General features: G+C 39.7%; 1 protein-coding gene across 1 annotated transcript in view; it reads right to left on the bottom strand.

Moving 5' to 3' along the window:
* ITPK1 (inositol-tetrakisphosphate 1-kinase) overlaps window positions 1–18,965 on the bottom strand; it is a 135,481-nt gene that overhangs the window by 44,637 nt on the left and 71,879 nt on the right. The window contains exon 5 of the mRNA XM_085225530.1: window positions 13,792–13,909. Within this exon, the coding sequence (XP_085081656.1) occupies window positions 13,792–13,909 (118 nt within the window). The remainder of the gene's footprint in view (window positions 1–13,791; window positions 13,910–18,965) is intronic.

An 18,965-nucleotide genomic window follows, 5' to 3' on the forward strand; every position in this document is an offset into this window, starting at 1 on the left:
TTTTATATAAAGTTTTGAATTAGCTTCTACGGAGTTTAGCTACTGCTATAAGCTCCAAGAAAGCCTTGTTTCTTTGCAGAAACAAAACTCACAGCAGTTCCTGATACAATAATTTTACAATTCCGCTTTTGAACTTGAAGTCAAATGTGTAGAAATAAACTTGGAGACACAGAAGCAATGGATTGGAGGGACTGAGTACCAGTGATATTCATCACTTCCGAGAACATCCTACAATGAAAGTTGGAATTTTTCATGTCAGAGAATTAAACCAAAATGTTCGCATCCTAAATAAGCCTGAGACCATAGTAAGATCTTCCTGGATATGCTCACTACTTGCACATCTTGTGTATGGATTTACATAGGGAACTGGTGGGGGGGCATGCAGGAGCCCTCTTTCACCATCTCCATGTTGGTTACTTCATGCCATCCCTAGAGGAAGCTGCAAAGTCTGCCTTACCAGGGTTCAGCCACACTGCTTTCACTGCAGCTTGCTCAGTAAAAGCTGTTAACTACACTAAGCTCTGCACCTGTGCTTTGATGCAACAATACCTAAACAGAAGATTTCATATTCTAGTAATTATCGTTCATAATTACCGAGCATCCAAAGAAAACCCTTCTGCACCAATCTTTTTCTTTTTGTGTGTTTTCTTTTTTTTTAAGCTCAGATAGACCTGTGACCTCAATATTATTATGTTATACTCGAGATACCTTGATTTAAAAGATTACAAGCAGAACAGACCTTGTCGTTTCAAGAAATTCCACCTTATAAACATATACTTTTCCCCTCCCAGTTACAAAAGACTTTTTTCCCCAAGACTTACACAATAATCATGTCTGTGAAAACCAAACCATGAAGGATTAAGGCACTCGACTCTATGCTTATGCTAACAGAACAAGTAAGATATTTAGCTTAGGCAAACAATGTTAAAAGGTGCAACAGCAGCCCTTTAGCATTTCACAGCCCACTGAAGAAGTAAGGAGGATTCTCTGCCCTCTTTCGCCCTCGTTAGATCTGCTCATATATTGGGAAAGGGCAAAACAGACTGCGATATGATTGAAATTATGCTATAAAAGAGAGAAGGATATAAATAGGTCTAGGAATGCTCATATTCTAATCTGTGTTTTTCTACTCAATTTTAGTTTGTTCTGAGCAAATCCCTTATGAACTGCATGTCGAGACATTTCTATAATGATCTGGTGAACAAGCATTATTTATGGCAAGATTTATGTAACTACCTACATGTGGGAAGCTCAGCACAGTGTATTTTTAGCATCAGATACCACAGGCTTCAAAATAATGACAAAACCTGAATGTTTAAAGAAACCAGATCATAGTGCAGAATTCAGTTTTCAATAATGGCTGTTTCAAGTGTTTCCTCTGAACACAGGAATAATTAAAAGCTACATGGACATTGTGGAAGGTTTCCTATCATCTTCTAACATGACAGGATTATTTGTATTGCAGTAGGAAGCTGATATATTGAGGACTGCACAAAACCCATGACAAGAAGCAGTACCTGCCCTGGAGAAGCCTCAAACTTAATAAATGGAACCACTCAAGGATAGAGGCGTGAAATCAAGAAACAAAGAACTGGAGGGATGAAAATCTACTCAGATGCTGTTGGAAAGGCCTGGAACAGAATCAAGCTTTGCAAGTCCCAGCACAGTAGAGTTCTTCTATGGATTTATCTTTAACAACTTTCCTGCCTGACACATTGCCCTTGCTCTAATGGAGCCAATGATGGTGCCATTCCTAGATTCACACCATGTGCCCTACAGCTGCATCAGAACCTTGCACTTTAATCTAGAAGTTGCACTGCATGGCACACACAGTGCAAAAGCCACATGACACCGGAACACAAAACCGATGTGCTTAAATCAAAAAACACCTTGAAAATATTTGTTCTATTGCTTGTTTGTTTGTTTGGGGTGGGGGGGCATTTTTAAAACAACAAAAACAACAACAAAAACAAGTAAAAAACAAGAGAAGAGGAGAGAAAGTCCACTTAACGTTTAGGCTTCAAAGAAAAAAGAAAGCTTTCCTATAAAGCCAAAAAAACATTCAATGCATGTGAATTTGCCTATACAAAAGGAAAAATGAGTTTTCCTGCAAGGGCTAACCAGGTATGGAAAGTTATTTAAAATAAATTATCTTTGTGCAAGAAGAAGAACAAAGAGTGCACAAGCATGCAGAAAGAAAATGGATCAAAACCAGCTGCATATGACTAAACACATTCAATTCAACATGAAATGCAGCTGTACTCTTCATTTTTCAGGCAAGCTTTTACTTTCACTGTAACTAAGCAAACACTAATGATTTGATGCAATTTACTAAGAAATACAATGACAAACCGGTATATTCAGGTTTAAGGGATATATTTTCATTCAGAATTCATTCAAATTCCAAAAACAGAAGGAAACAATAAACACGGTTTCTTTTTCTAAAGATAAAATTCTTTTGTTAAGTTAAAGGTTGTATAGTGAAGATAATACAAGTGCTCCAGATTCAGAGATGTGTGTACTTATTTAGATGTTACTGTCATCCAGTAATTGCCTGATGTGCTTTGAATCCCAGCTCTGTCTCTATTTGTTGTTTCTTTCTTTGTGCTAAAATTCAAGGCTCCAACAAAAGGTAAAATGGCCAATGCAGACAAACTTTTTGCTCTTAAGATGGTATTTCTTTTGCATGTAAAGCTGACTGTGAATTGATTTGGACAAGAAGAGGTTCTTAGCTATTTCACTATCCAGGCTCATGAGCCACCTTGCAAGTGAAGTAAGGTTGGAGGGGAACCCATTTGCTCTTTGTGCTGGCTCACCTTAATGTTTCTAAAATGGATTGCCTGATGAAGTACCCCCAAGCAGCAGGGCTTCGTAAGTCTGGATATGTTCCTATGTTAATAAGCAAGGATACTGAACTAATCCAGAATGTCCAATTTCCCTTTAAGAAGAAAGGAACACTTTGGTATGTATAATCGCTCTTGTTCTTCCTTTGTCTTTTGTGGGGAAGGAAGAAGTCTCCTCAGCACATATGACTAAACACATTTGTGTAAGCTGTTTCATTTACGTCCATACTCTTTTCCCTCAGCTCTCTTCTTTCTAAGACTTCTCCCACCTTGACCATTACAAAGGGCTCAGCAGCAATTCTGCTTGTATTTGTTCTTGCATTCCATTACTCCACAAACACAGACACCCCCCGCTTGCTTGTTTCTGCTTTCAAGCCCTGACATACTGCCACTGTGTTGTAATGGAACACCTATTTGTTGGACCATGATGGAAAACACACTAGGGAAACAACCCAGAGTAAAAATAAAATAATGACTGGGGGACGTGGGCAGGTTTTAAAGAATGGATTAGTTGCCCAATCCAACCTACTGCTTGGCTCAACAACTGTCTGTGCTGGCTTGTGTGAGCTGGTAGCATATCACTAAGTTAGAACATGGGTAAGCCGGCGCTGCAAAAATAGCTCAGGTAGCTGCTGCAGCTGGTCACAAATGCCAGGTAAACAAACCTTTACAAACCAGCCACCTAAGGTTCTCCACCTAGTTGCCTGCAAGGAGCAACACATGCCATTTTGGCATAGACAACACTATTCTTTAGCTATTTGGTTAGATATTTAACAGGTTGCAATTTTAAAAGCTTCTCCAACCATTTAATGGCTACATGTCTTCAGCCTGTTTCACAGAATCTTTAATTCACAGAACATCCCTGAAAATAATCAGTTTGAAGAGAAGACAGGAGGGAAGAGGCAGAGCACTGCATAATCTTGGCTCAAGGCAAGCATGCACTTGCAGAGAACTGCATCCACAGTGAAACTGCTGCCAGAGGTGCAATTACCACCTGGGAAGGTTACTCTGCACCAACACCTGCACTGATGTAGTTATACAGATTGGAAGGGTGCTTTATTCTAGTACAGCTTATCCCTCTTCCCACGCAGGAAGTTATGTAAGAACATCCGCATTAGAGCTGTCAGTTGCTGGTAGGAATGAAATGCAACACACCTAATGTAGCCAAAACCATTTTAAATGCGACTTTAATAAAACTCTAACTAAATAACCAGATTATGGCTATAGAAAGTTTTTAATGGCTAAGTTCAAAACAAAGGGCATGCCAAAATGCATACAATAGGGCCCACACTTTCATCATAGGTCTGAAGCAAGATGCTTTGCCATGAAGAATAAAGCAGAGCTCCTCTGCACTCCCCTCAGCAGTGTCCAAATGAACACATCAACTTTCTCCCAAGGACTCTTGGGCCAGAATTACAGAATGAGGAAGGAGAGAGAGAGAGAGAGAGAAAGAAAGGAGATTTTCCTCTCTTTTTTCTTCTTCTCCAAGTTCTAGAATCTCAAAAATGCTGACCCCTTATAAATGAGTATTTTTTTCAGTGCAAATGAAATAGATATGCTTTTCTTCTAACATTATTTAATTTCAAAGTAGTGAAAAACAGAAGCACTCACGATCAGTTCTGGTACCTAAGATAGTCACTTTCCCACAGTACAAGACCTTGAGGGGAAGCACTGAGTTTGCAGAATTGCCTGTATTTCAAACAACTCTTAAAACAGGAATGCATACAAACATTGTGGAAGGTGTTGGAAGACACAACACTTAGTGCAAAACTAGCTAATGCAGCGCTCTGTAGTCCCTAAACACTTCTACTACCTAGATAAACACATTTCTAAGATTAACAGTTTAACTAAATGGCAGCCTAATGATTGGTTAGAAAATGCTTGGTGAAAATTCATGATTACAACAATAAAATTTCCTAATCATGCTGCAAAGGCAGCAAAAAACACCCAAACAAAAACCCATCTGCAATCTAGCTTAACTGCAAGATAACCTAGACCAGACCCACACAATGCAAAGAGTTTATAATAGAACTCATTTCCCTGCGGAAAACACAAGAAAGTATCATTTGAACTGGTTAGCTTATTTACAGGAAGTGCATCTCCTGAACTGTATCTGCTTTCTGCCAAAATTAAATAGGTTTTTTGTTGTTGTTGTTTGTATGTGTAGTTTTTGTTTTGTTTGGTTTTTTTATATTTTCTTAAATGGGAACAAAAGCACCGCCCCAGGAGCAGCAATAGCATCAGTGAATTATATAGGACAAGAAATCAGTTGATAGGATACACTTTTCTCCTTCTAGAAAACCAACACTAACTCCCTAATTTCAAAGTAACTGCAGTTCATCTCCTAGCAAATTCTTGTAAGGATTCCCAAATCAGCAATTAGCATCTCTCCCATTGTGCGCTCTGCCTAATATCTTATGCAAATTATACAATTTATATCTTTAGTTTTAATATGCGGTTGCCTAACTAATGCCACAGGGCAAGAGGAGCCTGCTGATTCAGGAATGCATCACTCAACTGCCTCACCCTTGTGAAGCAAGTGACAAACTCATTCCACAGATTTCTCGCTAGGGAAGAAATATTTGCTCCTGCTGCACCATGCCCACACGAACAGGTGCAGACAGACTACAGCTCCCTCACAGCATCCCAAATCTCAATTCCTCCACTAGTTTGCCTGAGTGCTGCAGCAGTCTAGAGACCAAAACTCTTATCGTGCTTACCTTCTCCTCCCCGTGTTCAAACAGTGTGCTGACTAACTCTCAGAAGGTGCTCCTTGGCAAACAAGGAAGTTTGGTATTTTAGACATCAAGACTAAGTAGGATTGCAGACAAAGCCCGAATCGCAACAGCAGAAATCAAGAACAGCTGGCTCCAGGCCCCCAGGCTCTATTCATGGCATTTCCTCAGAAACATTCGAACTGTGTGAGTCAAACAGGACTATTCAAACAACTCAGGTATCTCCAGAGACTTGGCTGCAACAATACTGCAGGCACTAGCTTACAATTCCCAAAATTGCGATGCCATGTTCTGTCAGGTTCAGAGATTCCTGAATACATGCCTTGATGACAATGCCGCACGCAGGCTGCCACAAAGCTAACTATTCATCAGTAAGCTTCATCAGTGGTGGATAGATGTCTGCGCTGCTGACATTTGGCATCTCTGCAGGGTGGATTTCACTGCTGGCTGCTCACTGAGACTCAGTCTGACAGAACAAACACCCCCATCGCATCCTCAAGCTGGTAAAGAAGGAGCTGGAATATGAACACTCCCCCACATAGGAATCCCGATGCTACATCTGAAGTTAACAAGCTCAGTAACAGCTGAGATCTCACTTTCCTCCTTAGCCCAGGAGACATGAAATAAGATGGCAGCTGTGCTGCAGCGTGGGCAAAAAGCAGCAACTATTCTGAAGGTGGACCAGGCTTGTTAAAGCAACTAGGAGGGTGAGAATTGTGGAGTGCAACCTGTTTGTTCATTTTCATATTTACACGGGAGAAGCATTTTGCAGCTTGTCAATTTTCTTCGTGATTGTGCTAGGCAACAAAGGAAAAAATGTAACAAGATGTTTTGAAAGTCATTGAAAGGTCCCAGCATCGTAAGCAATGCCCTGTCCCAGACAAAGCACACTGTGACCTAGAAGATCTCTTTGATCCTCCAGTAGAAAAGAGGTAATCGACAAACTCCTTCAAAGGTGGTTAGTGATGTTGAGTTCCTGGTGCATATTATGAGTATCCCTCAGCTGTGCCACAGCTCTGTCCCTACACACACACCTTGCCACACTTCACAGAGTTTAGTGTGGGCTACAATGAAAAAACAATCATGAAAGCATCATCAAGCTGTATTTCTGAAAAAATAACACTTTAGCACGTAAGGTTGTACTTGAATTTCCCATTTAAGAATGTAGATAATAATTAATATAAAATCCAAGACTAATTAATATGAAATCCTAAGCCTTTATTCACAAGACAGTAAGGTTGTTAGAATACTACTACTTGTACTACGTTTAAAATATACGTCGAACTAAGAAATGTTTTTAGTCTTCACCATGGTTTCAGGCACTCCTACTTCATGGGAGGTGAAAAGCAGAAGACAGGAATTATCAAACCACATGAGATCAGAGGTCAAGCTGAGACCACAAAATCTCAGTTTCTGCTCTTCAGCAGTGGGCTTCAGACCAGAGGAAAATGTGTGAATATACTGGCTCTGAAAATATCTCAAGTTGTGGAATTCAGAGTTCATAAATTGAATTTCTCCCTAGCACCTACCACTCATTACCATGCAGTTCAAAGCACAACAGTTTGTAAGTCTTCTAAATACAACTGTGAACATTTCCCACCTTTTTCAATCTAGCTATGCTCACAGTTGATGTTTTATGGAAATTGCAGAGATATTCTGTGGAACTCTATCCTGACGTGGTAGGAAAAAGGAGAATATTTCTCCTTTTTTATTTATTCATAGTTTGTTTGCTCAGGTTCTATTCCACCTATGGCAGCCCCAGCTTCATCTCACTCTCCCCTTGCATGGCTGTCTTTGGCCCTGACCATGCCTCTTTTCTCCAGCATTTTTATTATTTCTAACACATATTTTTAAATTCAGGAAAGGAGAACTGAAAACAATCTTCTGGGGAGATAAAGTATTTTGTTTCCAAAACTGTGTATTCAGTATCTTTAATGCTATTTTTGGCCACCATAAGATTTTTGTTTGGTTCCGCTGGCATGTTCTCTTTGACCACTGAAGCAGAGGGGGCAGAAGTTTCCAGTGAGCTATCCACTTTGATGCTGAGGTCTTTCCTGAGCAGGGAGTCAATTTAGAAGTTAACAATGTGTGGCGGTTCATATTATTTCTTTACGGGCCCAAGAGACTGCAATAAATTTGATCTATCATCACAGTGACTCTCCACTTAACTTTTGTTAGACCCACTTGAAATTCCTATCTCCCACTGCTCCACCCAAAAACAAGCAATTTGGATTTATCTGAAAAATTTTCAACTCTGTGTTCATCTGCCTTTTCCAGACTGGTTAATAAATGCCCTGGAACAGCGCTGGTATGGACATTTGGCTTGCCATACTGGAGGCTGTTCGTTTGTCTCTCTGTCTTTGGTCTCTGTCTTGCACTTGGTTTACTCAATGTCAGTTCTCGAAGTGATTTTTTATGGAAAGTTGTCTAAATGCAGAATCCACTGAGCCAAACTTCAGCTGACAACTTCAAAGGACTCCAGCAGACCAGATGACTTGAAGACAGCCAGAGCAACTTGGCCTACCCGTGCCATTTAGGATACACACAATTTCTACTATTCTGTCTATTTTACTCTGATTTAACAAGCAGTGGTTCACTCCTGGTGTACAGAGCTTCAATTGAACATGTTGCTTATTTCTCTACAAATGCCACTGGTTCTAAAACATGTTCTAAGTGCATCCTGTCCAGCAAACAGGCTACAACAGGATGCAACATCCTCTTATAACACTACCACTCTTCCTCCTGACTCTAACACTCTTCTTCTTGCTCTTTCTACCTTGGCAAAAGCAAGCAACTGTACAAGAGAGGAGATTTGTGGCTTCCCTTTGTGGCTTCCCTTTCTCACTTCCCATTCTCTTTCTGCTACATCTCAGGATAGGATTAGTTCTTTGGAAGCAGCTGTCCACTTTAAATTTCAAAGTCAGGCCTTGTTTATTTTAACACCAACATGCCCCTGTCTCTGTCAACCACCTCCTACATGAAAGAATGGGCTTTTATGAGAAAGATGTCAGATGACACCTCCTTAGGTCAAAAGTCCCAGTGTCTTTCCAGTTTGGTGCAGCAGGGCTGAGATGTAACAGAAGTGCTGACAGCCAGAGTACACAGCACTGTCACACACAGTGCTGCTGTGTGTGGATGCTCTTTGGACAAGGTCTTTTCAGAGAATATTAATTTCATTCCAATTACTTCCCTCCACACTTGTACTCTAATTTTCAGACAAATTAAAACACAGTGCATGAACATGTACCACCCTTGGAGTGAGGTGATGAGACATCAGTTTGCATGTGCTCTTGGGAGAAAATCAACATGGAAGATTTTTGCTTCCTCAAACTGACATTGCAGTTATTGCAGTAGCTAACATCAGCCCTCAACTCAGAGGCTTTAGTGATGTTTCCACAAAAACAAATGAGTCTCAGGTGGATGATTTAGCATCTTTAAATTAAAAACAGATTTTTCCTTTCAATTTACAATGAGCTTCAAATATAGACTAAAGCTCCTAAAGTTGACCTACGTGAATATTTTACTCCCTCCTGTCCGACCAAAATTGCTAACTAAAGTAGGCCACAGACCACAGTGACCAGAGATTCCAAAGGTGAATGCACAGAACTATGTACATAAAGCTATTTTCAGGCACTTTAACTGGGTGGCCTAATTTTGAGAAGTTCTGAGTATGCACCACTCCAGAAGTATTCATCCCCCATGACTTCCAAAATGGAAAGTCAGACTACTTGCTTAGCTGTTGACCTACAAGAACCCAGTTTTCAACTCACCAACAGAACTATGATTTTGGATAACACACATCACAAGTGTGTCAGACATTATGTATGAAAGAGTCATATGCATGTATATTTGGAAAAGAGGTTTCTGCCTGGAAAAATGTGGCACTGACAGGGAAAAGACAGGCAGATATGGTCAGGAGAAGGAGATGCACAAGGGTCCCCAGATCATGCCAGCAGAAAACCTGGAGTCCCAGATTGTGCTTTATCCATTACATCACGCTGAGCCACTCTGCTAGGCCCAGAAGACATGCAGTTCAAGTAGTATTTCTAAGACAGAGAGATAGAATTTAACAAAAAAAAAAACAAAAACAAAACAAACAAACAAAAACTCTGGGGAGAGAAAATGGTGCAGAGTTTGTTCCAAAATTTTAAAATTTGGAATGACGTATACAGAAACAGCACCTCCCGTAAGAGCAAACAATCAAACAAATGATTTCAAATACACATTGATGAAATTATCAAATCTAAATAGTTTTTTTATATTTTTTCTGCCCTTAGGGCACAGTTCTTCTATTTCAAAAAATAAGAGAGAAATTCAAGACTCAAAACTGGGTTCATACATGATCTTTCTTAGAATCATAAAAAAAACACAGACAACAACAGGTAGAAATGTTTACAGAAATGAACTCCAGAATCCACAATATCTGAAGGTCCAACACTACTGAAGAAACTGTACAGGTGACATAAAAGGAAGCTGAGTTTTATATACAGTCACTAACTAGATAGAACACCTAGTGTGTAGCACATTGGTCACAGTTTTGCTCTTAATTCCTTTTGTTTATATTATTATGTGTAATATAGATCAGGAACATTAAAAGCTTTTCATCTTCAAAATAAAAAGCCTTCATTGCCAAGCCAACTCATAGTGATTATCTGCTATCACCTTAAGCATAATTTAAAAAGTCAGATCTTGAACTCTGAGGCTGTAAGATCACAGCTTTTCAACACAGCATCAGAGAATCTAGTTATGTTTCGTGAGGCAGAAGCTTCAGAAAGGCTGATCCAGCTCCCACCACACGCTGCTCTGCAAAAGTGAAATTTCTGATAAATAACGCCCCTAATCTTTCACCAAACATTACAGAATCTGTTCTAGAGCACTTTGATATCAGAAGTCATTCTTCACAGATAAGTAAACAAAGCAATGTAACTGCCAAGAGAACTCAACTGCCATACCAAAAAAGTCTTTTCAGTGATTTATTTCAAGATAGATCTGCCAGCTATGTAGGGCATGATTAGAGAATGCAAACTTTTTTCAAAAGACTTAGAAGGGAAGGTTTCAGAATGACTCTCTCTGACCCTGCACTCAAAATAAGAGAGAACAGGAAAAAAGGAGGAAGTCTCAGCCCTGATCGGGCTATTTCTTCCAAAAAAGAAATCACTAAAACTAATGCTAAAATAGCTGCATATAAATGTATGTATATTTTTAGAAGAGTGCTCCATTTCCTTCCAAAGGAGATACTACTATCTGAACTGAAAATAACGGGATTTCTGCAAGTCACTTTACCCCCTGTTAGCTGCATGTTAGCATAACTGGTTCAAGGTAATCCTGGAGTAGGTTGCCCAGAAGGGTCGCACATCCTCTGTCTGTGCAGATACACAGCATTCAGATGGACCTGGTTCTGAGGAACCTGAGGATCCTGCTCTGAGCGGGGGGATGGATTAGGTGATTTTCAGAGGTGCTTTCCAACCTTCATGTCTCTGTGAACCCTATATTCCTGAGTCCTGAGTGGTCACATTGTCAGCCCACGATCTGGAAGTTCAGGTTTAACTCTATGCTTCACACCAAACTGCATGAGTAACTCTCGCCTACTTACTTGTAGTTCTCCTCCAACTCTGTCCCTTTACTAGCTGCTACAGGCTGCAATAGCAGAGACAACGTATGTGCCACAAAATGTCTGTTCCAACCTGTTCTCATGAGGCTGGATCAAAACGCTTTTCAGTCACATGGTTGGCTTCATAAAGAGCATCCTGCAGGACTTTCAGAAAACTTAATGTCCAGGTGGCCGGTTTTAGGCACTTCATAGAGCAAGTCCTTTTATCATGCCATATGGAGAATTCACTGTTAAAAGGCATTAACCTGGATATCTGAATGATAATTGTCTATGCAATCAAACTGTTCATCTAACACCAGGTTCTACTGCTGCAGAACGTGGTCACCTCAGCAACATCTGACATCTGTGAAAATGCAGGCAAGTGACAGAACTTGTGTTCGTCTTCCCTTTAACTGGTGCAAACCTCTGATTGTACTTGATTATATTCTTTCCAACAAGCTTGAAATGCAAACGGAAGATCATAAATAAAGATTATACTTTGTTTGCAGTTCCTCTGAAACATAAATCAAAGGCAAAGATCACCTGAGTCCAAAACTGCCCTCTGAATAGTTTTCCAAAACAGAGCATTTCTCCACACACAAATACTGAACCATTCCAAGCGTACGGCATTCCTCTGGAAGAGAGAATCCCTTGCACTGAGCTTAACCCACCACACTCAATCGGTATCCCGTGATAAATGGGCTCTTAGTTACAGCTAAATTCTAGGATATTGTTCTTGGTAGTGATTCCTTTCTAAATTCCAGAACAAAAAAGATGTGACTTTAAAGACCTTATGCTATTTACAGATGTATTACTTCTTGTTTGAGCTTTCTAAGTGCTCACTGCCTTGGGATATTCCATGACAGCTGCAGAGCAGAAAACACAGTTTAGCAGGTGAAAATTAGGAGGGGAACAAACCCACCACACTATCTAGAGGAATGCAGCTATTTTGATCTTCTCTACTGCAAATGATTACATGTGGGAATACAGAAGCTGGTCTGCTTAGGCCAGAACAAGAAGTCAGCCAGTTATTCAGTTCTCTTGAGATTTTCCCTGCTAAATACAAAGGTGGTTCAAGGTCTCTGCCATAATATTTCTGATGACGAGAAAGAAATAAGCTGAGCTATATCTGGGAGATCTGGGGGCATAGCTCACTTAACAGTAGAATAGCCTGTGAAAACAGGTGAAGTTTTTTTTCCTGCCTCATTCCTAAATTTTATTAACAGCTTCACTTGGAAGCTGTCAGTTTTAACTGAATAAAAATCAACTTTTTCCTTTTTCTTCCTTAGTAGTTTTCCCTCTCTCTCTTTTTTTTTTTTTTTCCTTTCTCAGTTTGACCAGTGGAGGCTGAAATATGTGCAATTCAAACTCCTTGCAAAAACTGGAAGCTCTCTTGAGCATGATATTACCGTAGAGAAAATAAGGACAATAATATCAATAACAATTTAAGGAAAACAAACAAACAAACAAACAAACAAAAACCTCAATCTCTCTGCTGCTAGAAAAAAATACAAAAAAACAACCCCATATTCAGAGCACAGATTTCCCCCAGTAACTCTTTCCCATTCACATACAGCAATAATCACTTCAAAACAAAATCCTTTTAAACTACTTGAACATCTTCTTGTAAAGCACATGGGAGACTGTTGCTATTAGTCTTCATTTTACATATTTGAGAGGCTCCTAAAGACATTACTGATGGGGCCAGGCAGGTCAGATGGAAACAGCAGGTCAATAAAGCCCCAAATTATGAAAATGCAAATTGATGAGTTTCCTTTGAGCCCATGAAATAGTAATAACACAATCATAAAGAAAATTGCAATAATGCCACATTAGAGCATAGTTCAAAAATGTGATTTCCCTGAAATGTAGTCATCTAAGGAACAGTTACTTTTAGAGCTTCTCTAAAACTAAACAGAAAAGGCAAGAAGTCAAGAAAATGGCAGTAAAAGTAGAAAGGGAATGAAAGACTAACTTGACCTAACAGTTAACACAGTAAGATACTAGAATTATTCAAGTTTAAGAAGCATGACTTCCAAATATAGGAATTCAATCCAATTAAGTCCAATTAAAGGCAACAATGTATGTCAGGTAGCAAGTCAACACCAGTAGAGCATTCATGCTTCCTCCTAGCAATTAGCTTGTGTGACAGGCTTCCAGCATTTCTCATGTATCTTAGCTCTATTAACAATTTAATTTTTTTCAGTTCTTTCAAAAAATTTTTTTCTTCTTTCATAAATCTTAAAATTCAAGCCTCCGGATTCTTATGACAGGTTGTGAAGTTTGTAGAGACATCTCAATTTACCAGCATGCTCAGAAAGAAAATGTTTTCCTGAAGATTTCTGTGAGCACTGTAGTAAATATGCTCCCCGTTAAACCCACATCACATTTTTACCCAGATGCAAACCTCCTTCACATGCTTTGAAAGAGAAGAGCATGGGGGGTCCAGAGTGCAATTCCATGTCACCACAATCCTTCAGTGTTTGTGCTCCCATGGAGAGAGAGAATTAGACAGGCCCAAAGCCTCTGCTGGAAACATCACAGCTAGCCTCCAGAAGCCAGCTGCTTCCTTCCCTACAAATCACAATAAAAAGTCTTCTGGGACAGCAGGTGACTCGCCTACCTTGCATGTATGCCTCTATTTGTCGAATGAGCTCATAAGACTTGGATCGGTCCAGAAGCGTACGAATAGCTGGAAGAGGGTCCAGGATAATGGTTTCTGGATGAGCATCAATATACTCCTGCAAAACAAATATGAAGAAGAAAAAAAAAAAGCATTAGGTTGGCTGAAGAGTATGGAAAATAGTGAGATGGGAAAGAGAACACAGTTATAAACCTAAGTCAATATCCAACTTTTTTTTTTTTTTTTTTTTTTTTTTTTTTTTTACAGGAGGCAGACAGACACTGGCAATGCAGGATGTGACGAGACGAACTTGATGCTGACATTTGAAACAAAAACAAATGTGACAGCTAACTGCTTCAGGATGGCATATTCCTCCTGTGGACTCACCGTCAGTGGTGAAACCTGTGCTGCTACAACCCCATCAGCTCAGAAATGAGTCAGTGACAAAGTGCCACAGCAACAGCTGTGAGCAGGGCAGAGAAAAGCAATTAGAAGAAGAGAGATGACACACTGCTGTCTTGGGGTCAGTCCTGCACTGAATTACTACACACAAACATCAAAACTGCCTGAGCTAAGCTCACAACTACATTTGAGTTCCTTAATGCTGCTATTAAAACCGTCCTCTAACTGTTCTGAATGTTGTGTTAAGAGCTGATTGATAAGGGCTGGAATTAAAGTAGATAGGCACAGAAGAATACATCTTAACTCATCCAAAGTAGGACAAACACCTTCAAAGTTAGCATCTGTCTGTCGTTAACCCAACTTCCAAAAGCCATTTTACATTTCCATTCATTCATTTAAATTCATGTAAGCGCATGGTAACTGCTCCTGCAAGTACCACACTTCCATGAACATCCTGCAGTGTTTCTCATGGTGTATCAGTTCCTCCTTTGGTAATGTGGCAACAGCCCCTCCACCCTGACCACGCTGGTTCCATGTTGAGCTCAAGCTCCACATATGTCCATTTAGGCCTACTCTGTATGTACTGATCACTCACCTCACACATACATTCCTCCTCCCTTCGGTCTCCATCTCCTTCACTGCTTTACAAGGAAAAAAATATTTTTCCCTCTCTCCATTCCTTGTGCAGCTTCCAATTCCTCCTGATGCTCTCTTGCTGTTAATGAATCTCCTCACTGTTCTGCGCTCAGGTATACTCCACACTAGTTTGCCTCAAATTAGCCAATGTATTTCCAGAAGGAACTCTGGTTTTTTTTAATGCTTTCCGTAAGGAACTCCAAGGAGCTTCATTTATAAGGATAATAGCTCTAAATCACATTAGAAGATGATCCAAGAACTAAGTTTGACACAGCATAATGAAGTTTAACAGGAAAGAAGGTCTGATCCTGAGGCAATTCTACACCAGGCAATGCTTCAATAGCAGTAAGCATCTCAGCTGACTTTCCAGTGACTGACTGCTCATCTTGCTGCCTTAATGAGACTCCAAGAGTTCTGCAAGGCAAACACAAAATAACCACCAAGCATGTGGGCTGTTTCCCAGAAGCCATTTAGAGCCTGGGGGAATTAGTAGTGTAAGAGAAAAACCTCTTCAAACACAGGAGACTGAATACAACCTTCCCTTACTGGGAGAAAAAAGAAAAGGATGAGCTACTACAAATATGAACTTGAAATCGGAGCAGCTGCAGGAGAATTACTGAATCCAAAAGACAGCTTTCAGGAGAGCACAACCTGTCAACTTTCACCATTCAGTTCTTCTCTGGTCATCCGAACAAAACAATTCCATGCCTTCCTTTGCTGGATTTACCAAAGACTGGTATTCAACTTCAGACTCCAACAACCCAGACAACAGTCTGCTAGATATTTAGACTTTCCAGCAGTATTTTGAAAAGGCTCTGTCCCTGGGCTGCAGTTCAGCTTGACCCAGACAATGTTTATGTTTTCCTCTTTCTAATCTTTGATACAATAAGTGCAAACAAGAAAAAAACAGGACTTTTAGCAGATCTTCCTTTGTTTTTATTCCAGGCTTGGTATTCAGTAATGCTCTGTACCAGCCCTGCTACTGGCAGAAGGCCAGCAATGAAACTTGAAATCAAAGGGAGACAAAGTATTTCATGTTCCCTATTAAATACCTCTGGATATAGCCCAGAAGTTTTTTTAAAAAGCCCTTCTTAAGAAGTATATATATAGATGAGAGTAGAATTGATTGTCATTTTATCCAAAAAGGTAACTTTTTTTTTTTATTTTTAATATTTTAACAGAAAGTTGATACAGTATCTACTGCAAATATTAGGTCATTAGATGATAAGAAATACTCACTGACTCATTGACTTGACTTTATTACTGAGTAATAAAACTTCAATAACCCTTTGTTTAACGTTAAACAAAAACTGCGTATAAAAATGTCAGCAAATGAAACAGTGATAGTGTTTGGATTTGTGTTTTCCTGTGTATAGAAACATGGAGATAACTGCTTATAACAACAAATGGATGTTTCCAAGGGGAAAACATGTAGAGACAGAAACAAAATTCATCCAATGACCTTGAATCAGATTTAGACATAAAATATAAAAGACCTTTCTGTTGTCTTGGGCTCTGTGCATGGAAACCAAAAGGAAAGCTACAGGCAAGGTGGAGCTTCCGCAAATACCGATCCCCAAATTGTTTGTCTCTTAAAACCTATGAGATCCCTGCAGTGGTTGGAAAGGATGCTGGTGGCAGACACTTTATCTGTTCCTCTTCTATTTGTGCTACAACTGAAAGCAAATTTCTAAACTCTCAGCTTCCCTGGTTTTCCATCAAGAACTCCTCACGGCTTTATCTTGCAAATACCTATCATCAGGAAGCTCTCCTACTCCAGTTGGCTCTGAGATGAGAGATTTTTAGTTAATTTTGCCTGATTATAAGGTTCTTACAACACCAGAGTAGGAGAGAGTTACTTTTCAAATGGGAAAAACACAGGCACTGGCCTGTGAATTCAAATGCAAATAGACTATTTCAGCTATGTGTCTTATCCTGTCCCACCAGTAAGAAAAAAATTACTAAGCTTTGAATGTTTCCTTTGATTTTTCACTTGCCCTTTTCAGAAGAACACATGAAAAGAAATTTGAAACTTGTATTTTCAAAGTATAAAGCTGGTAACTGAGAACAGAATGAGCTAGTATAATAAAAAGAAAAAAAAATACCAAAAAACACAAAAAACCACAGCATCATCTCCTCATCTCCATGAGTATGTACCCAAATCACCTTTTTGAAAGTGAGAAATCTGATGAAAGCAATCAGTGCAGCATGAACAAAGCCTAACTTCTCACCTTCCAAAATATTTCCCTTATTTCCCTTCATCCCAGCCCCAAGCCCTTCTAACAGCTCTTCCTAGACAGCTTCAGAATAGGAGAGCCAGAAGTAGGAAACATGGGTGGTGGTGGAGAGGATAAAAGCAGAATAAGGAACATTTTCAATTTTCATCAACCTGACAGCACAGGCCTAGGAATAAAACTATTTGTGATATCTTTTCAAGAACGCTGATGCAAAGAGAAACTGTTCAAAAAAGCTCCGAAACACAGATCAACAGTCCTACTGATTTTCCATCATTTAAGGCCGTCAATTTGAATGGAACGGACAGAAGGAGCTGCTATGAATAAAGCTACACAAGCCCCTGTATAGCTATGACAGGCAGCTGTTCAGAGAGTATTTTGTTAAAATCAGAGCTGAAAAAATTTCCTAGTCAGCAGTGGCCAGCCAAAACATATTCAACTTTCAAAGCCATAAACTTTATCTGAGGGGCAGGAACTGGGTAGCTTGCTTCTCTTTGTTACCACGATGACAGGAACCAGAAAAACAGCAAGTCAAAAGGTACCCCGGGTACCCTTCACACCTGACCTCTCTCCCATGTTCCTCTGGTCAAGAAGAAAATGCCATGGACTTTAGTATTTGTGTGGTGTTTTTTATTATTATTATTATTTATTTTTTTTTTAATTATATGACAACTAAATTATATTCAATCAGCTCAGCTCAGTGCTGCTGCGGGTAGGAAAGGAGACTCCACATTCTCTAATGTAAGGGCTGAAGTATCTTGCAAAATAAATGGAAAAATTTCTGTTTGTCCTTCATACAAATCACTAGGTGCTGCACGTGGTCTTCATTTTGGCTTTGGAGGAGATCACTAAGCAGCTGCCAATGCCCTCTGGAGGAACTGTAGTCCAGACCACATCCAAATAGCACAAAGACCTCAGAAGGCTCGGTCCAAAAGGTCTTCTCCAGTTAAAAGACCACTATGAGCATGCACCTCCTCCTCACCATTTTGAGAGTCTGCTGTAACAATAATTTTTTTACGATGCAATTGAGAACACTCATTAAACAGCAAGACAAAACTGGCATGCAAAGAGGCTTCACAGTCTGCTAGTGCTCGGCACCAGACTGCAAGTGTTTGTCACAGCATGCAGAGAGCAGGCACACAGACCCAGCCTCCTAAGCTTTTGCAGAAGAGATGGTCAAGGTTTCTATAATACAGCTCTGAAATAAGTTATTCTTGCAAAGGTCAGAAATGCAGCCTGGCAGACAGTTCCTACTCCCGTGATCAAGGAGCCCTTGCTTTTTGCTTCCTGAAAGACTGCTCCACGGAGCCACCAATAAGCCAAGTGCCAGGTTTCATCTTGATGTTAAATTTATGTTCAATAGCAGGATAATTAGCATATTGAATTTTGGATTGTTTAGTCGGATCAAGTTCAGCAATAAGGGAACACTCTATTTGCACCATCAGCTCCTCATTAATGTCAGAAAGGAGTTAATAACATTTCCTTTAATTTATGACTTGGGGATGCAACTGGGATGATCTAGATCACACAATGAAACTGTGGACTAAACATACATCCCATAATTCCTTTCTAAATTCTCTAGGCATTACATAACACTTCTTTGCAGGAAAACGGCATCCTCAAAAAATAAATATGTTAGATAACTGCTTACTAAACAACCAAGGACTAATGACAGAGACAGAAGAAAGAACATCAAGTTCTACTCTAACATTCTTGGCTTTTTTATTATTGTCATTTGTGGTTAAATTTAATATTGCTAACTATGAAGTCCCTGAAGGCCAGCTGTATATAAGCAGTTTGTAAGAACAATGCTCCTTACAAAGTTTCTTACTGCAGACCTGCAGCAGCTGTTCTAGAGCGTGCTTGGCCAAAACTTACCACTGCAAGCACAGCAATGCTAAG

Source organism: Meleagris gallopavo, chromosome 5 (genome assembly GCF_905368555.1).
Source record: "Meleagris gallopavo chromosome 5, MGAL_WU_HG_1.1, whole genome shotgun sequence".
NCBI lineage: Eukaryota > Metazoa > Chordata > Aves > Galliformes > Phasianidae > Meleagris > Meleagris gallopavo.